This window comes from Enhydra lutris, unplaced genomic scaffold (genome assembly GCF_002288905.1).
Source record: "Enhydra lutris kenyoni isolate GAN:26980312 unplaced genomic scaffold, ASM228890v2 scaffoldscaffold49, whole genome shotgun sequence".
In the NCBI taxonomy this organism is placed as follows: domain Eukaryota; kingdom Metazoa; phylum Chordata; class Mammalia; order Carnivora; family Mustelidae; genus Enhydra; species Enhydra lutris.
Genome location: NW_019154133.1, coordinates 8,503,688 through 8,524,900, shown reverse-complemented (window position 1 = coordinate 8,524,900; position 21,213 = coordinate 8,503,688). Strand labels below are relative to the sequence as shown.

The 21,213-nt window shown below is 34.0% G+C and overlaps 1 protein-coding gene across 2 annotated transcripts in view; it reads left to right on the top strand.

Moving 5' to 3' along the window:
* The window catches only part of LOC111156824 (cysteine rich secretory protein LCCL domain containing 1), a 46,276-nt gene extending 25,352 nt beyond the window's left edge, over positions 1-20,924 (top strand). The window contains exons 3-15 of one of the 2 annotated variants that reach the window (XM_022517913.1): positions 2,543-2,661; positions 3,016-3,148; positions 4,193-4,308; positions 5,002-5,102; positions 7,189-7,329; positions 7,506-7,566; positions 7,672-7,738; positions 7,943-8,073; positions 9,987-10,030; positions 10,124-10,196; positions 14,734-14,809; positions 18,375-18,505; positions 19,857-20,924. In XM_022517913.1, the coding sequence (XP_022373621.1) occupies positions 2,543-2,661; positions 3,016-3,148; positions 4,193-4,308; positions 5,002-5,102; positions 7,189-7,329; positions 7,506-7,566; positions 7,672-7,738; positions 7,943-8,073; positions 9,987-10,030; positions 10,124-10,196; positions 14,734-14,809; positions 18,375-18,505; positions 19,857-19,908 (1,245 nt within the window). In that variant the 3' untranslated portion in view covers positions 19,909-20,924. Of the gene's footprint in view, positions 1-2,542; positions 2,662-3,015; positions 3,149-4,192; positions 4,309-5,001; positions 5,103-7,188; positions 7,330-7,505; positions 7,567-7,671; positions 7,739-7,942; positions 8,074-9,986; positions 10,031-10,123; positions 10,197-14,733; positions 14,810-18,374; positions 18,506-19,856 lie in introns of those variants that run through there. The other variant, XM_022517914.1, reaches the window with a different exon arrangement.
* Positions 20,925-21,213: the final 289 nt, after the last annotated feature.

The following is a 21,213-nucleotide window of genomic DNA, read 5'->3' as shown; positions in this document are numbered from 1 at the left end:
CTCTCTGTGTGTATGGTAGGGCAAAGGGAGAGGGAAAGAGAAATCCAAGGAGACTCCACGCTAAGCGTAGAGCCTGGGGCTGGATCTCACAACCCTGAGAGCTTGTGACCAAGAGTCGACCACTCTGACCAAGAGTCGAATATTTAACTGCCTATGCCGCCTAGGTGCCCCAAAGTGTGTGTCTTAAAAGAGAAAGAATTGACTGAATAGAGGCTGTATTTCCTAACTTAGCCTGAGAAGTCTCACAGTGTCCTTCTATGTATTAGAAGGGAGTTATTATATACTGGCTAATTGAATATAATAATTTAAAAAAAGGGGGGGGAGTTACTATCCAGTTCAAATTGAAGGGAAAGGGAGGGAGTTCAACTCTACCTTTCTGGGGAAGATTGTTTTAAAATCACCACAATGGCTTCAAGCCATTATTTAATTTATTTATTATTATTTTTTTAATTTTTTGGTGCTTCTTTTTTTCCTAGTGTGCTTTCTTTGGCCTGCAGTCATGACTAGGTTTCTTCCACCTTTTAAAAGTCAAAGCAAGCAAACATATTCTCCCTAGAACCTGGCAGATTACTTTTTTTTTTTTTTTAGCTTTTGCACATCTCTCTTTTTCCTTTCTGAAGTCTTAACAAAGTAACACACACTTGCTTTCTTCACTTTCTCCTTCTAGTCGAGTGTGTGCCCATGTGTCCTGATTTTCTCTCCAGCATAGATCTGAAATTGTTCTTGATCATGAATTAACACTTAGCAGCTCTTGTCTTTCTGGAAGTCTCTGTGGCATTTGATCTTGTTGTCTGTTCTTTATGCATAGAATCCTTGTCCTGTTACTTTATAATTTAATCCTCTTACAGTTTTCCCTTCACCTTTCTGATCCCATTTTCCCTGGTTTATTTTACTAATTCATTGTTTTTTCTCCCATTTAAGGCTGATAATCTCAGAATTTTCTTTTCATTCCTCTTCTCTTTCTGTATCATCTTCCTAAAGAAAGTCATCTCTGGGTGAATAGCATCAAAACTCCTATCTTCAGTACAGATTTCTTTCCCCAGAACCCCAGTCTTCTATTTCCACTGTCTCCTTGGCACACATTGCATTGAGAAACATTAAACATATTTCCATGGGAACAATCTATTTCTCTTTCTGTATTTTCCTTCTTACAGTTTGGTACCCTTCATCATCTTCATCTCCCCTCCTCCCCCACAACCTACCTTCAGTTATCTGTCAACTTCTAGGAATTTAAATTCTGAAACATGATTTCATTCTGTCTGCTCTTCTCCATCTTCATTGCTATTACCTTAGGCTGTGAGCTCATGTTTCAGTTCCAGGACTATTTCCTATCCTCTAAACATGCCCAGAGTTCTGTGACTGTGCTGAGACTGAACCCAGCTCAGCCTAACTATGGGTTTTTACAACCACATTTCCTACTACACTGCCTGTTTTTCAACTTAACAAATTGAACATTAAACCTAGGACATACAAAACAATATAGTAATAATTTTGTAATTTTAAATATTGCTTTGTAAATTATGTTAAAATTACAAATTAATCACCCTCATTGAATGTTGTCTATAAAAATGCATATGTATTTTTTTTTAGGATTTTATTTATTTATTTGACAGACAGAGATCACAAGTAGGCAGAGAGAGAGAGGAGGAAGCAGGCTCCCCACTGAGCAGAGAGCCCGATGTGGGGCTCGATCCTAGGACCCTGGGATCATGACCTGAACCAAAGGCAGAGGCTTTAACCCACTGAGCCACCCAGGTGTCCCAATGCATATGTATTTTTAATGCATATGCATTTTTATAAGAATCAGTTTCATTCATCATTTGTATACTCAATAAGCATTTATTAATCACCTTGTCTATATGATAAACAGAAAACACAAAAATGGACCAAAGATACCAGTGTGAATTAAATGACTGCCTCCAAACAACTCATAGCCTTGTGAAAGAGACAGACTTGTAGATGAATACTAACATTGCATTGTAATAGCTGCTAAATGAAGAAATGTTACAAAGTTTTAAGAGCCCCAAGGAGAGAATAGCATACATCTGAGAGAAATGGAAAAGTGTGTCTAAAATGTATTATCTAAAGCTGGGCTATGAAAAAAGAATATGGTCTGTGTGACAAATAGCTGGGAAAAATGATGTTTTAGACAGAGGAAACAATGCCAGGAAGAGTAAGAAATAGCATGTTTTATGATAAGGAACAGCGGGACCAGGGATCTTGGACTTCATGTGTATGGGAATTTGTTGGATGTGTTTGACAGAGAAATCACCTAAGCATATTTGTACTCACTTAGGAAATTCTAAACACTTGTGGGGGCAGATTGGAGGTATAAAAGATGGGGACAAGGAGATTACTTAGGAGACTAGTGCAAAAATCTAGGTGAGAGATGGTGGGAACCCAGACTAAGATGTTGACTTTGTAAAGCAGTAAGGATGGAAGAAAGTGAACTGAAGCATACTATATTCTGAAGAAATGTCCAAACACCAAACAAATACATTATCTGTTTGTACCTGTGTGTTGTTTTCATTTTTAACTATAGACATGGGATGTAGAGCTAGAAAGATCTGCAGAATCCTGGGCTGAAACTTGTTTGTGGGAACATGGACCTGCAAGTTTGCTTCCATCAATTGGACAGAACTTGGGAGCGCACTGGGGAAGGTAGTATAAAGTGTAACTTTTTTGTTTTTGATAGTGTAAGTGCTTGAAATACTTATTAATTAAGCACTGAATATTTTCAAAGTGTTAGAGCCTAAAAGGAAAACAAATGATTACACCCACAAAAATAAAAGCAAAAAACAAAAAACAAATATCATAACAGAATACCAGCAATATTTTAGTCTTATTTTTTGTTTAAATCATTGACCTATTAGTAATGTAATGGGCATAATATTTAACATTAACAACTTATGCAAGAATATCTCTCTACTAAACTTTATTGATCTATTTTTCAATATTTGGTTTTACATTTTCTCCCGCTTTACTTACTCTTGGTGGTTACTGTCTTTCAAATAGATACAGGCCCCCAACATTTCATGTACAAGCATGGTATGATGAAGTGAGAGACTTCAGCTACCCTTATGAACATGAATGCAACCCATACTGTCCATTCAGATGTTCTGGTCCTGTGTGTACTCATTATACACAGGTATGTTTTGGGTATATTATACCTCATTTTTCTAAGTAGAGTTTGTGTAACTGTGGCAGAATTTAAGCTACTGAATGTGTGTCTTGTATAATTTGGTGTGATTATTTAAAAACATGTTGATTTATGTAGAATAGACTCATCAATTTCTAAAATGATAAAAGTAATTACTAGGAAGTCCAAACATCAATTAAAAAAAACACATTATTTCAGTTATTTTATATGTGAAACATTTTTAATCTGACCCCAGGAAATGCACGTGGAGAAATTTACCATCTTCAAAGTCAGGTATCATTTTTTATTTTCCAAAGAATAAAAATATAGTTTTATTTACCACAATACTCAATATTTACATGTGTGCAGCATTTATATATATACATTTTATACATTATATGTATATATTGCACCTTATACATCATATATATTTTATTCGGTGTCCACAGTTGTAAACCTCTAAATCAAACCACTAAGGGTAAATTCAACTAGATAAATCTCACAACAGATCTGAATTACTAGAATCTCTACGGCTGATTTTTAGTGAATATAAAGCAAATTATTCTGTCTGCCTTTGCATGTGACAAGATCAAATCAGCACTGAATTCCCTAATAAGCAGTCATACTATGAAAGTACACATTCTATAAGACACCTGAGTCTCTACATTTTTGTTTCAGTACAGTTTAAGATGAGAAATTTCGTTCCTTTGTTAGGTTCCTTTGTTAGGTGAGGCTCTTCATAGACACATTAACACAGGATTTGGGCTTGTGAGGGTGTAACTTTTGAACTATTTAGTAAATGTATATTTTGAAGATGGTTATGTTTTATAGTTAGACAGAGTTATTTACCCTGTAGCACTCTTCTTTAAATTCAATCAAGCACTTCCCACAGTCTCAGAAAAAGTATCCTTTTGACATTGCTTTATTTCATCCTGAATGATAAAAGTTCATTTCTCAAGTTCAGTTTTATACACTTCTCTCTGCGATATGTTGTTGTCTTACTTTGTCTCAGCCTACCTTTTATGAGCCTTTCTTTTCGTTTCTCTAATGTAGGTGGTGTGGGCAACAAGTAGCAGAATAGGCTGTGCCATTAATTTGTGTCATAACATGAACATCTGGGGACAGATATGGCCCAAAGCTGTCTACTTGGTGTGCAATTACTCCCCAAAGTAAGTAGACGAAACATTACTTTTATATGTAAATTTTCCCAACAACATGAAGTAACTTTATATTCCCAATCTTTTCAGTGGTATTACTGAATCAACTATATTGTTGTAACTCCGGTTATTTAATATGACAACAATTATGGTTGCCCGGTGAATAAAATCAGTGCTTAAAAGGAATATGAAAATTGAAAATATGATCTTTGTGAAGACAGAATTACATTTTTAAGTCTTCAGTTTTACTCATTACGCTATATTACATAAGTAGTTTTAATAATTTAGATCTATTAGAGATGAAAAACTATAGAATAATTGAGAAATGTATTTTCACCTGTGTAAAGACCACTGAATAACTATGTTGAAAATATTACAACTTTACATAGGGACGAATCTAAGTCTAAACTCTCTTCATTAAAACAAATGGAATATGGATGAATATCCCATAACAGAGCTTAGTGTTCTATGAAAGTTTAATTTTGTAATTTTTCACAATATACATAACAAATGACTTAAATATTTTCAAAAGAATGAGGCAGCAGTTCATATATAAACCTAGTAACTGAAGGGACTCTGCGATGAAAGATAAATGTTTTAAATCTATACACCAAAATAATTACTTAGAAAATAGCAAATTTTACAGTGTCTTATAAATTATGCTATATTAGACTAACTCTTAATAGAGTGGATCATCTCTTTAAGGGGAAACTGGTGGGGTCATGCGCCCTATAAACATGGACGGCCCTGTTCTGCTTGCCCACCTAGTTTTGGAGGCGGCTGTAGAGAAAATCTGTGCTACAAAGGTATGTGATATTGTGTCATAATATTCAGTTTCATATTTTAATCCAACTTCTACATTAATTTGTATTTAAAAGGCAAAAAGCATATTTAATTACTACATTAAGAATTCCCAGAACTCGGGGCGCCTGGGGGGCTCAGTGGGTTAAAGCCTCTGCCTTCGGCTCAGGTCATGATCGCAGGGTCCTGGGATCGAGCCCCACATTGGGCTCTCTGCTTAGCAGGGAGCCTGCTTCCTCCTCTCTCTCTGCCTGCCTCTCTGCCTACTTGTGATCTCTGTCTGTCAAAAAAATAAATAAAATCTTTAAAAAAAAATTCCCAGAACTCTAAAATATTTTGAAGCCATTATAAATATTTTTAAAAGTATAATATTAATAAGTCTGTTATATCAAATATGTATTTAAAGGAAAGTTTCATCTATATTTCAGGTAACCACTTCTAATTCTACTTTGAAATTATCTCAGAGTGACAAGTACACATTTACATTTTAAAAAGTCATCTTAATAGGGGTGCCTGGGTGGCTTAGTTGGTTAAGCAGCTGCTTTTAGCTCAGGTCATAATCCCAGGTTCGAGCCCCGCTTTGGGCTCCCTGCTCAATGGAGAGCCTGCTTCTTCCTCTCCTTCTGCCTGCTGCTCTGCCTACTTGTGCTCTCTCTTTCTATCTCCATGTCAAATAAATAAATAAATCTTTTTTTAAAAAAGCCACCTTAATATATTATTCACTAGAATTATTTTTATAAGTGTCTTAATTTTTGAAGGATTTAGCAATCTAATACAGTTTATTTTTAACACTTTAAGAGTTTTTGCCAAAATACCTATCCATGAAACTTACTAAATGATGCTCAAAGAAATATACTAATTCTGTGCTCCTTATTGCAGAATATATGAATTCTCATGCCAAAACAACCAATAATAAAAGCTATCATAGTATTGTAAGACTGTTATAAAAATAGTGCTCTGAAATGCATCTGATGTGCTAAAATATACATATAAATTTGATGTCCTGCTTATAGCACATGAAGAGAAAAATTGTATGATAAAGCTTTGTGAAAATCCTACTCTTTTTGGGCATCCAAGTGAACATTTCTATTCCCTTGTACTTTTTTCTTAATGATGACTGAATGAAGATTAATGTAGGCTAAGTGTTTTAGAAAATATGAATTAATGCAGCTCTTTTTAAGTACTCATAAAGAGATGTGTCTTTTCCCTGATGACTGAGTGCTCATTACTATAATGAGCAGACAAGAAGTAACGATTTATTTCACTCTGTTATATGAGCCGTTTTTCATTCCTGGAAGCAATTTTCATTGTGTGTGAGTCTGTTTTCCATTTTCTCCATCTCTAAACCTCCAACCTATTTGCTCCTTCACCAGTGACCACTATTTAAAACTTACTCTCCTCTGAACTCATACTTCCTTTTCTAGGTTCTGAGTTCTTGGACATACATGAAAATAACACACCATTCCAAATTATGCCACCGTTAAACCCTTGATATGTCAACACGGAAAAAAAATTAAATTCTCCATTGTTAAGTTTAAATTTCTGCACATTGGATTTCCTTCTAAAAGAGAAAAACATTTCCATGGAAACTGATATTGTGGTAAATTAGAAGGGCATGGCATGCCTTCTTTAAGCTGAATTTCTTTTTGGGAGAATTTTAAATGTGACCCTTTTGAAAATTTTAAAAGTGATTCTCTTAAAAATGTGATTTCATTTTGGAAAACAAATTCAAATACACTAAGCCCTTACATCATTAGATCACAGTGTAGATTTCATGGTTCCATTATGAAAGGCAATCACTGATACCACTCTCAAATATAAAGCAAGTTTAGAAATGACTCTATTTAATGTTAGCCAGATGGAAGCATAAATGAATCAAGAGTTCAAAGCCTTATACATTTATTTTATTTACTCCAATGCAGTAGATAAGATCACCACCTTAAGCCAACAACACCTGAGCCAAAAAATCTACAGACTTTTTTAGTTTTCTAGTTTTAAATGTTACCCAGGCATCTAATGGTTTATTATTATTTGATGATTTGTGTACATTTAAGGTGGGTTCATATTTCTTAAATCTATTCTCTCTAACAGAAGGATCAGACAGGTATTATCCTCCTCGAGAAGAAGAAACAAATGAAATTGAACGGCAGCAGTCACAAGTCCGTGACACCCACGTTCAGACAAGAGCAGATGATAGTAACAGAAATGAAGTGATAAGCACACAGCAAATGTGTAAGACCTCTGTTTAATTTACACAAATTTTAAAGCTTACAAAAATGGCATATGCAACTCTATTTTATTAATTGGGACAGTTTGAGAATGACAGAAGCTTGACATTAGACTATATGTGATGAAATACAGCAGCTTTTACATTATCTAAATTATTTTGGTATTTTTCCTTTTTTCAGCCCAAATTGTCTCTTGTGAGGTAAGATTAAGAGATCAGTGCAAAGGAACAACCTGCAATAGGTAATATTTGTTATTATTCTCAAAATTACCTGACAAAATAGGAGATTTTTTCATTTTGCACTGACATTCAGAGAACTGAATTTTGTTCTCAATTACTTTCATTAGATACGAATGCCCGGCTGGCTGTTTGGATAGTAAAGCTAAAGTTATTGGCAGTGTACATTATGAAATGGTAAGTACTATAAATATCATGATTTGGGAATAGGATTTTTTTACATAATATTTGATTTTTTTAATGCAAAAGTAACAATTTATATAAATATAGATATTTTGCTCAAATATGTTTAACTTAAAGTCATGTAAATGGTTATTAGACATATCCTATGGAGAACTCTTGGTATTTTAATGTCCTATTCTCCTTTCTTTTTTCTCCAAGCAATCCAGCATCTGTAGAGCTGCAATTCATTATGGCATAATAGACAATGATGGCGGTTGGGTAGATATCACTAGACAAGGAAGAAAACATTATTTCATCAAATCCAATAGAAATGGTATTCAAACAATTGGGTAAGTACACAAATGATCTTTTGGATGGGATGATTTTAAATTGTAATAATGAATTGACAAATTCTTTCAGAGCCCAGCAGAGAAGGATTTATGTGGAAGTTGGTAATTGTCAAGGCTCATTTGAGCTCAGTAATTTCTGAAGACAAAAAGGAGCTGAAGTATGTAAATTCAAAGTTGAGCAGTTTTACTTATAAAGAACATGCTAAAGCTCCACATTTTCTGGAGTTTCACTGAGAATGTACAAATGTACAGTTTTTCTTGATGTGAAGCAACAGATTTTTTTCAGTCATAAAAGAAAATACCCCAGAGAAGTCTAATTGATTTACATATTCTGCCTGCTCTGCTTATGGGAAATGGTTTATTTCATGCAACAGTAACTTTGCTAATAAGATAAATTCGATTAATAGGTAAAAGAGCATTTTGAAAAGTTCTCTAAATATGTAATATATTATGTACTTTTGTCCATCTAAATGTAATTTAACTCAACATAAAAGCATTAAATTTTGAAATATTTCTTACATTAAATATATGAAACATTATTTTAGAAGACTATATATTTTGATATATACTCTATAGAAATTAGAAAAATGTGACCTGAAATAACTTTGTGTCCTACTTCTATGTAAAAAAACAAACATTAAACCTCATATGGAATGCCTCTTAAGGTATATGACATAGTTTCTTTTCTTTGTAACTATAGAATTAGCATGAAACTCCACAGTAGAGGATTCATAATGATAAGAATTTATTAAAAACCTTTGCAAATTTGGTAGAATAACATTCTCTGTGTATAATTTTGTTCAAAGGCTTTATCTGTAGTTTTCAGTCATTAGCAATTACTCTCTTAAGTAAAAGCTGTATAGAAGCATTTGTTGATTAGCTTAGTAATTCAGCAGATATTTATTAATTACCTTAAATGAATAATAGAAGTTATTACCTTTAGTAAACCAAATACTGGGTGTTGGATTAAACAACATTTATCCTATTTACTATTCTGTTTGAACTTAGTTTTTGATTATGTTTATTACAAAAACTCTTTTAAAATGTGAAGGTGTGTCATTAAATACTATCATAAATAAGTTTTATCTTTTATAATAGATTTTTTCTGAAAATTTGGGTATAAATAAACCAATTAAAATTTTGATATATAATGGTATACCTATTCTTCTATTCCTGCTTTTTAATGATGCATGAAGCATATTCATTAGGAATTCATTCATTACAGACATTTTACTATATACTTGGGGGGACAAAAATGAGTAACACACATTCCTTTAACATACTTATGATTTAATAGTCTTTTTACAATACTATCTTGTATTTACTATTATAAGAGATTAAATAGTTTGGTTCTATGGTGACAGGGGATTAATATATTTAGAGTTTCAATTTTTTAAAAAGATTTTATTTATTTATTTGACAGAGAGAGATCACAAGTAGGCAGAGAGGCAGGCGGAGAGAGGAAGGGAAGCAGGCTCCCTGCTGAGCCGAGAGCCTGATGCGGGGCTGGATCCCAGGACCCTGGGATCATGACCTGAGTCAAAGGCAGAGGCTTAACCCACTGAGCCACCCAGGTGTCCCTAGAGTTTTAATTTTAATAGGAAACAAATATATAGACATAAATCTGTGTGGTTTTATGCTGTTATTTGTATATTTTGAGACTGATCATGAGAAGAGACCGTTTTCTAATATCAAGAATGATTAATTTGGTTCGTATTGATTTGGTTCATACTTGAAGGTAATAGGGATTTAGCATAAAATAGAGGATGTATTCTTATACTACTACTTATTTAGATATTTAAATAAGAATCAAATTAAGAGGAAACAAAGTATTCATAGACTTAAATAATACCAGGAATTATGTTGATGATGCATCTAAAAAATGACTGACATGTTTATGTTTTTATCTTCAGCAAATATCAGTCTGCTAATTCCTTCACAGTCTCTAAAGTAACAGGTTAGCACTTTTTTAAATCTTATTTTCTTATGACTATGTTGCATGTTATTGTTGCCAAAGATTTGCTTATTGTTTTGTGTTTCAACTCATCAGTCCAGGCTGTCACTTGTGAAACAACGGTGGAACAGCTCTGTCCATTTCATAAGCCTGCTTCACATTGCCCAAGGTAATGTTTTCTAAATTTTCTCATTCTTCTTGACCAGTGAACACATATTGCTGGGGCTTTTACTCTGTGATAACTGTTCTTGCCTGGAACTCTGCTGTCTGTAGGCTTTGAAAGGTACATGGTCTTGAGCTGTGAAGCCGAAGGGAGCTGTGGGCCATGACAAACTACCTGCACTCTAGGCATTCCTCATGTGCTTCTCTAAAACCCAGAGTGCTTTTGGCTATTTCATAATACCAGAGCTGATGGGTGTATTCTGTGTGTTCACATGTGCTATGAAGACTTCTGTCTTAGTCTGCTCAGGTGCTATAACAACATACCACAGACTGGATGGTGTTAAAAGTCGAAATTTATTTTCACCTAATTCTGGAAGATGGAAGACTAAGATCAAGGTGTGGACAGGTTTGGTTTCTTCTGAAGCCTATCCCCTTGTTGCAGATGGCTGCATTTTCTCTGTGTTTTCACAAGGCGGGAGAGGTAGGGAAGGGGAGAGAGAGAGACAGGGGCAAAGGCAGAGACAGAGAGAGAAGATTCTCCTTTCCTGGGATTAGGGCTTAACCCTGATGATCTCATTTAACCTTAATTAACTCCATAAAGGCCCATCTCCAAATACAGTCACACTGGGAGCTGGCTTCAACATATGAATTTGGAGAGACACAGTTAGTCTATAACAAATTGTTTCCACAAAAACTATAATAGTGTAACATATTTTTAAGCATTGCCATTCAGTTTCTAAATAGGATAAATCTAATTGTGATTGCTAAGTCAAAAAGCCCATCTTCTGCCATTCTTTTATTATTTTTTGCATACTATCTTTTAAAAATTATAATGGATTTTATCTACAATACAATAATGAAAGGTACTTCATTTATTTTGACCACACTAAGGTGAAAACTGTTAGAAGTATTATGGCCATAAGTTATAACCATACATAGGAAAAATGAAATAGATCTCTTCACTTCCAGTCTTATTTCTATCCACATTTCCTCCATTAATACAAAGTAATCACATGTTAATTCTAAAAACCAATAATAAGATTTAGAGATAGAATTGTAATTGATAAACTGTAATTACTAAAAATTGAGGGAGCTTACTTTTTATGGTAAAGTTTGTTTTGGAAAAGATTTGTCACTGAACCTTTTGAAACTTAAGTGATGTTTCACTTAAAGAATGAGATGGGTTGTTCATAAGGTAATAAAAGACTGTGATGATATAAGCATTAGCTACTTCTTAAGGTAGGTGAAGCTGGTAAATTTTGCCATTATCATATGATAGAAAAAAAATTTTAGAATTATCCATTTATGACTACGATTAAATACTCAGTGTGTACTGTATTTTGCTAAGCTCTATCTCAGCCATGTGACTAGGCTTATGAGGACCAAATAGTGAGGGTAATTTCTGTAGAGCATCCCAGCATAAAGCATCCCTCTAGTAGATACTCAGTAAATGGTTATTTTAATATCTGCAGAATAATTTAGCAATATTTTTCCAAAAGAAATAAAAATCACTAAAGTGAAATGTTAATAAATGTTTCCTATTTCTTTGGTTACTCCAGGGAGGGGAAATATTCCCCCATGAGAGAAATTTTTAAAATTAAATTTAATCAGGGCACCTGGGTGGGCATTTGGTTAAGCATCCAACTCTTGATTTCAGCTCACGTCATGATCTCAGGGTCCTGAGATTCAGCCTTGCACTCAGCATGAAGTCTGCTTGGGATTCTCTCTCTTCTTCTCCCCCCTCCCATTTGTGTGCGCACTCTCTCTCTCTCTTTCTCTAAATAAATAAATAAAATCTTTTTAAAAAATTTAATTTTACCTTTTACTGTTACCAACATAACAAATTGGTTGAAGTAATGATATACATAATTTTGACCTTAGGTAGTCAGGAAAGCACCCCCCCCCCACCCTGCCGTTTTCTTTTAGAGATTGGTGAAACAAAGGGTTGTCTTTTCTTTTCTCATACAATTTTTTAATAGTTTCACAAATTATGCTGTAATGGCATGATTTATATAACACTTTATAACTTTTAAGGAACCATGTGGTTGGTACATCTGTTTCAGAATATCATATGACTTAAATAAGTTGAGGCATAAATCTATTCTGGAGAAAATGCCAAGAACAAATAAATGAAAGGAAATTAGCTCAAGATGAACATGAAGAAACAATATTTACCTATACCATTGTGTCATTGAGAGGTTCCATAGCAGTCAGAATAGCCCCAAATAAGCAGTCTCTGTTATTTAGTTCCATAATCTTGTAAATATCATGTGTTTGTGTGAGTTACTAGAAATCCTTTTCTTTTCCTGACCTCCACAGAAGTGGAGGGCAGAAATCATATCCTGATTTACATATATCTACAAATGACTCAGTCTTTGAAACCTATTGAATGTTCAAGATGTAAAAGCAGGTATCATTAAAATGTGTCAACATTTTTATTCAAAGCTTATAATTAAATTGTATATAAAGGAATGCCAACTGGGTCACTATCTACATTCTCAGTAGTACGTAACAAGGTGTTAAAACCAGAGATCAGAACACAAGCAAGTAAAAACCTCCTTCAGTCTTTCTTTGATCTGAACTTGCCTAAGTAGATACTAACTCAGTCTGGAGCTACTGACCTTTGCCTTACACAAACCAAGTGCTAAATATAGTCAAGGTAGAGCCTTCAGTGTGATCCTAAAGGCAGAGGAGTTGATTTTACTGCCATAGGATGGGCAGTGGATGCCCAACTGTTCTCAAACACATGGGGAAAATATCTCAGTCAATGGGGACAACTTTCCTCCTCTAGAAATCCCCAATAGCATCTTTTATAAAAATAGCTCTTTAAAGTTATAAAAACTTGGACTCATTTATTATTTATATTTAGTGGTTCTACTTTAGAAGTTATAATTCACAGGTATACTCTAAAGTGTACAATGTTATATAGATTTTAGAAATAAGAAATGCAGCTATCTCTTAAGAACTTTTTTAAGAAGGAGTTTCTTAAATTGGTAAAGGTAATAGCAATTAAATGTTTTTTTAGAATACTTTTAGGAAAATCATTGATTCTTTCATCAGACAGTGATTTTCATGTAGTCATTTTGTTGAGATTCTGATTTACTATTTACTAAAATGAATTTTTTCCAGTTTTAGTTTTTAATTTCCTTTTAGTACACAAGTGTCTTTGTGTATGTGTGCATGTGTGTAAATTGAAGAGTCCATTGCTTTTTAAAAAAAAAAAAAAATGCCACTTGGTAGTTTCTTAAACTTGCGGAGTGGAGTTTTTAAACATGTGATTGATTGAACAGTGATAATTGGATTTTTAAATCTAATTGGTTGTTTAAATAAAGGGCTTTTGGATATGTTATTAAGTGAATTAAGCCAATCAGATATGAGGAAGGCAATAGGAAATCTGGAGAAAGAATATTCTAGGCACAGAGAAAGAGAAGTGCAAAGGCCCTGAGGAAGAGCCTGTTTTTTGTATGTTTGAGAAATAACTATGAGGCAAGTATGACTGGAGCTGGGGGAGAAAGTAGAAGAGGAGGATATAAGGTCAGATAGATAATGCTGGGGGGGAATAAGATATGCAGGGCTTGTTGATCATTGTAAAGATCTTGTCATTTATTCTGAAAGAAGTGGAAAGCTCCACTTTGGAGCAGAGGAATGATATGATTGGACTTGTACGCTTTTATATAAGTGGGGGAACAAAAGAGTGGATGAGGCAAGGTTGGAAGCAGGGAAGTCATAGGAGAACCGATAGCTAGACACCATGAAGTCTAGGGTTATAGTAACTGAGGTGTTGAGGAATTCTCTGTTTGTAACATATGAGCAAGAGAAATTGAGGAGGGACTGAATGTAAGGCGTGAGATAAAGAGAAGTATCGAGGCTAGAATAAGAGATTTTGGCCTGAGCACCTGGAGTAATGGAGTTACCCTTTATTGTAGGAAGCCTACAGAAAGAACAGATTTGGGGGCCAGAGGAAGAGATTAGGAATTTGGTTTTAAACCCACTTAAGTTTGAAATTACTGTAAGAGTTAAGTGGAGATATTGAATAAGCAATAGGTCATACAAATTTGGAATTAAGAAGTCTTAACTGGATATAGAAATTTGGAAATCAACAATTTATAATCATGAGTAAAACCATGAAATTAGACGAGATACCAAAGTTGTGAGCATAGAAGAAACAAACTATGAGAAGTGTGAGGCAATGAGTCATGTTTTTCAAGTTATCTGTTTACTAAATTCTACAGACACATTGGGTACCAATTTCCAGATACTCAGGGATGCACCCTGATGTTTCTTTCTGGTTAATCCAGAAATTAGAAAGCTTCTTGGCTAAGTTAAAAAAGAAAAGAACACATTTGTGCCGAAAGCTGGAAGTGAGTAAATTAAGCAGAAGCAATTGTATCTACTGCCTGGCTTATACAATGGACCTATTTCAGAAGAAAAAAAGATGAGAAGGATCGAGAATGCTGTTAACTGTTGTGTGTGCTTGTCTGTGGTCTTATTAGTGAGAACGACTGAAGTAACCAGCTACTTAATATTATATATATTTTTTTCAGAGTCTATTGTCCTCGTAACTGTATGCAGGCAAATCCGCATTATGCTCGTGTAATTGGAACTCGAGTTTATTCTGATGTAAGTATCTTAATTTATTTAACTCTCAGTATTCATGTATATATCTGTACACACATTAATGCATGTACATTTATATATAGAATAAGGGAACAGATTCTATTTGGATATACATATTCTCAGAGAAGCTAGTCAGCAGTAACACTGAAAAATGACTATCCATATGCACATATGAGCGCATAATAATTTATTTTTACTAAATTTTTCTTTATGTCTTACCCATTCGTTGTATATCAGACACTTAGGAAATAGTCCAGAGTCATTCTTTTGAAGGAAAATTGACTTTTCTTTTTTAAATCTTCCTTTTGGTTCTTCAGTATTTTATAGTGTAAACTTGATAATTAAGAAATTATTAGGTATATGAACAATATCTTTTGCTGGCAAAGGAACATTTAAAAAGTAGCATAGAATCAAGAACAGATAGTACATTAAAATACATACAAAAGGAATCCACTTGAGGGGATGTTATAATGGACAACGTTACTGGGTTGGACAAGGACTATTAGCTGGGAGGGCTTCCATATGGACAAGTGCTCTTTGAGCCAGGTTTCAAGTGTGGGTTGATAAATTGGATAAGGGACACAATCTAGGTGGGATGAACAGCATCTACAAAGATGGGGAGGGGACAGCAGGTAAGATGCATGCATAACACATAGGTTTGCTTGTCTCTGAACAGGTGAGCATTGAATTTCAAAGGGCCTGCAGCCAATTTGGTGTGAGGGATCGAGGGGATCTGGCTCTTGAAACATGTCCTTGGAGAGTCTGAATGCATGCTGATGAGTTTAGATTTTATGTGGCAGACATTTAGAAACCATTAGTTTCTAAGCCAGAGAGATGCAAAAACTAATTCAGATAATACACTTTTGAAACACATATTCAATAAAATACTATGGAAATAGGCTTGTGAAAAGAGGTCTGAAATAGTATTGATCACCTTATTTCTATTGGTGAGTTCATTGAGGTCCAGGTTTTTTTGTTTTTGTTTTTGTTTCTTTTAAGTTCAGCATTAGCTCTGAGATTTTCTCCACATCTGAGTCCTTCCTAGGCTTCAGCTTTCCACTATTCTTACCTACAGCTTAAATGTCTTACTGGTATCCTAATTTTTTGATCCTCATGTTTGTGCTTATCTTCTTATCTTTCTGTCTGTTAAAATCATGGTCATTCTTCACATCCTAAATTATTACCACTTCCTCTGTGGAGTGTGTTGGGGATCTCCTAATATATATATAATGTGACCCTTCTTTCAGCCCCTCTAACTTTATTTTTCCCCTTTAAGCAGTTAGCTGATTCTGTTAGTGTTAGGATTGTTTCTCCACCTCTTTTATTATTTTGAAGTTCCTTGAGGGTGACAGCTGGGCAATTCATGCATCGTTTTTTAATCAACAATTTGATGTGTGCCAACCTGTGAACAAGACAGAATTACATCCTGCCTTAACAAACTTAGAGCACACAGGACATCAGAAATTAAGCAAATATCTTATACATAAATATTTGTTGAAAAAATAAATTAATAAGTGTAAATGAATAAGCCTATCTAAAATCGTCAAAGATTTCAAAAGAAGTCATTCTTTTTAGATTATCTGTTTAAACACCAAAACTTTTCATTTTAGTCATGCCTGGTGGAAATCTTTCAAAATACCCTATACAATTCTATATCCATCAGCCATCTATTTTTCTAGAGTTAATGGTTTATTAGAACTTATATTCTGAGATCATTTTATCTTCCTTAGTGCAATGAATATAGGTGATTATGTATTATTATGTAGATCCTTTTAAAAGTAAGTTGGAAATAAAAAGATTACTATTATGAGGTTGGTGCAGAGTCGGAGACTTAAGCATTAACTGCCAGTCTTCCCACCCCTTACAAAATACATTATCTCTTTAAATACAACATATGGAAAGATATCTTCTCTTCCTCCCTCCCTCCCTGTCTCTCTGTCTCTCTCTTTCTGTTTATATAGCTACAACTTGTACATTCTATTGCTTTGAACTTTTCTCATTTGTTACAAATGAAGTTAATTTCTGCATCCATTAAAAACATTCCACTGTTTTCACAGATAAATTATTTTTCTTTTCATGATATATTAATTCTTACGAGGTGTGGGTATAAAAAGAAAATCTCTTCTGACCTTTGAACTGAAATAGGAATGCCTGCTGACTGCATAGTTGTGGGCAAAACAATAGTTTCAAAACATATTAAGTGCTTGGATTTAGTGAATGTTATATCTAAGCACTTTTATTGCCTTGGGGAAAATGCTGATGATACTCTTTTAACAGAGCAAGAAAAATACTGAAATGTGTACAGAACTATTTTTAATTTCATCTGTTATGAACCATATTGGATACAAACATTAATTCAATGAGGGGCTTTAAACTGAATAAAATGCCTCTTTGGAGTAAAGATACGAGGCTTTGGATATATGGTATTTTGTGACATAGCAAAAACATGAAAAGGATTAAACAGCTTGGCATTCAGGCTCTCTGATCTAATAAGTTTTGACTGATGCCACAAAGTTCAGAGCACAGTAATAAAGCAAGGTCATGTAAGATGCACATGCTTATGTGAACTTAAAAAGCACATTAAGTCGTTCACATGTGCATAGAGATAAAAAAAAAAACCACACCAGTGGGATCAGAAAAGACCCCTCGGATATGAGGGGGATTGTTTTATCCTGAAACAGTTCAAGTGTTTCATTTTGTGGGATTTCCTCAGGCTGTATGCAGCTACTGACGAATTTTGGCAGAACATTAGGATTAAAGCAAATGTCAAAGTCTGGAGAAGACTTTAAGGGGACAAAGGAAAAGAGTCGACTTCTAGAAATCCATAGTTAATCATTTTAAAGTGTTGGGCCTGAAAATAATTTTCTCTTTCATAGAAATCCAGTTCAGCTCAGACTAGATAACTGGTACAATGTAATCATAGCACTTTCCTAGCACTTCATGTCAGACCATTCAAACCAAAGTGATAGACATTGCAAATATAGGTAAGAAGCTATGATTGTTCTTTATATTTTTCTTCTTGAGCAAATTTGCTGTGTGTAGATTACATTACTTAATAGACGAAAGCTCCCCATTTAATACACACCTGTATTTTGGAAAAGGGACTGTAAAGACATACAGATCTATGATTTGTTTATGAGTCAAAATGGAACATAAGAGGTACAGATAATAAGCCCGTGAATATTTGGCCAGAGTGGCTCTAGTAGGGACTCCCAAAAGCTGAAATTTGAGAATGATAAATGGGCCCTTCAAGAGATAAAAGGAGTAAATTTGCATCTCATTGCTTCACTATAGCCAAAGCCTGCTATATGGAAAGGCAAGTGTCTATTAGATTTAATGGTGAAGGGAATTTACCATCCTAGCTACCCTTAAGATCTGCCTCAGACTCACTCAGAATTGGCTTTAACTGTGACTTTTGAAACATTCCTTTATGCACAAACCATCAACCTGTAACCGCTGAATGTCCATATAGAGACAGGTGTCACCGACTTCAGTCCAGCAGAAAAGTAGACTGGATACGTTCAGCAGGAATTTCCTAATAACAATGGGTTTTTCCTTGTCCCTTCAGCTGTCCAGTATCTGCAGAGCAGCTGTACATGCTGGAGTGGTTCGAAATCACGGTGGTTATGTTGATGTCATGCCTGTGGACAAAAGAAAGACTTACACTGCTTCTTTTCAGAATGGAATCTTCTCAGAAAGGTAAATTTTAAAATGTATACATATATATTTTGTATTTTATATACTTATAGTCTCTTTACACACAGACACACACACACACACACACACACACACACACACACACCCCTTTACGCTTGCTTTACAACCAGCTCACCTTAATATGGGTTTGGAGTTTCGTGGCTGTGCCAGTGTGTTTCCTTTGCATATGGTGTAATAGTTGGTCATCCAGGGATGGGAGAAGCTGCAGTACCAGAGATGTCTGTCTCCTACAGGCTTATAAAAATCAACATGAATATCGGATTACGAGTCAGAATCACTCTTTTGTTAATTGATTTTATAATAAGGAAATTTCTTTCATCCTCTTGGATTTTCTAGATTAGTTTTTATATGTAATTATTTCTAGCTGAGAAGGGCACTGGATATTACTCTAATCCTTTTATATGACAAAGTATTTGCTAAAGAATGGTCTGATTTTTCACAAAAAACAAATTCTTTTTGATTAGAAGTTGGATACCTTGTATGACATAAATGAATGTCTTCTGGTCTTATACTATTCCGTCCATCAGTAGTATATATTTTAGTGGTTTGGGAAAATTAATATGACTTACTTTATCAAGTATTAAAGTTAAGAGCAAAGAACCTATAGTGATTTTTTCAAATCATTTGTACTTGGGGAAAAAAACATTAACTCTCATGTATATTGTATAGATAAAGAAAAGTTCCTAACTTTTAGACATTTACCGGGTTCTTTAAAATTGCCAATGGAGGTTTCACATATACAGTTAAGTTTCTATAAATGGCCCCAAGGATGGTGGTATGTAAGGTAGATTGCCTTCAACATAACCATCTGAGTGCCATTTTTAATAAAAAGACAACTTGGCATTTAGTGTCTGTTATAGGTCTGGGAAATTCATAGTAGGTGCTCAAAAATAATAGTACTCTAGAGTATTATTTAAGTATCACTGTCGTCTTAACTTGCAGTTAAGTTTTAACCACATTGGTCATTTGTAAACCTAGATCTTCATATTCCCCCAATAAAATGGAATAACAGCTACCTAACTCTGCTTTATTAAAATCAAAGGTGGTAACACAGGAAAACGTGATCTGGAATCTGTTACATTACATATAAAATACTATTATTACCACTGTGCACCTTAAATTTTAGTAAACTTGCAGCCCAGCATACAACCAAGATTTAAAGAATTATGTCATCCTCACTCAAGCTTTCCAATAACTATAAATTATAGTAGCCTAAGAAAGCTGGCCATCTGGATTCATAGAGCTGCTTTCTTGACTGTCATAAATAAACATGATTTATTTGGAGGATTATATGTGGAGATGACATCAATATACTTTTTGTATTTTTTTGCAGTTTACAGAATCCTCCAGGAGGAAAGGCATTCAGAGTATTTGCTGTTGTGTGAAATGGAACACTCGGAAGAGGATCATAAAGACTATTCCAATGCCATATTTCTGAAGTTTGTATAAAATTGTAACATTACTGTACAGAAGATATCAACTATTTTCAGCCCCCCAAAAAGTGCCAAATGTGTTATAAATCTTGATAGATAAATTCTGTAAAAATTAAACATGGGACATTATTAACTATGGGAAAGTAATGAATATGCAATGGTTTTAGAAATCCTGTGTTAATATTGCTATATTTTCTTAGCAGTTATTTCTATAGTTAATTACATAGTCATGATTGTTCTACATTTCACATGTTATTTTATATGGTGCTTTGTATATGCCACTAATAAAATGAATCTAAACAGTGAATGTGAATGGACTTCAGAAAATCATCTGGTGCATTTAAAAATAATCAATTCTTAAAAAATGAGAGGAACCATATTATCACATTTTTCCCCAGTTCAATACTCTGCCATTATCTACTCCAAACAATATGAAATTGTTTTCCACTTAATACTGGTATAGTTTTTCTCCTCTGTTAAGTTTAGGCATATCAAATATTATGTCCTGATATTGTACTTCTTATTTTGTATAAAATAATTACTTAATCTCCAAATGAATCTATTAAAACATTTGATTCCTTGGGAATGGCTTTAATAGTAAGTGGAATGAACTATTGTTCCATGGTAGAGTAGTGGTATGAAAACATTCCTAGTGATAATATAGTAAATATAGGGTTAAGCAAAGGCAGCCAGAGCTTTCTATGTATTGTTCAAAGTGAGGTCACACATTTTTCTTTTGTATCCTGGCAAATACTCCTGCAGGCCAGGAAGTATAATAGTAAAAATTTTAACAAAGATAAACTAATGTATTGTATCACCATTGCCACTGGTTTTATTAATGGTAAATGGCCTTGTTTATAAATGTTGCCATATTATGGTACCTATGATGGTGATATATTTGTTTCTATGAAAAATGTATTGTGCTTTGAGACTAAAAACCTGTAAAATGTTAATTATGGTATTTTTTTTTCTTGCTGGTGGATTTACTCTTTCCCTGTAAACATATTAAAATTAATCATGTTTCAAAATATTTTTAGTCCCTTTCTTCCTTATTTTGATCAAGAAATCATTTTAAATTAACAAAATTATTTTAAGTCTTTTAAATTTGGGTTATTGACGTTAATACAAATAACATACTTAACACCAGAAGTCTGCTAAGTCAACTTGAGTAGGTATTTGTATATGAAAGAGGAGACAATCATATATTTGGGAGCATTGTATCAAAGGAAAATTTGAATAAAAGGATAGAATCTGAAG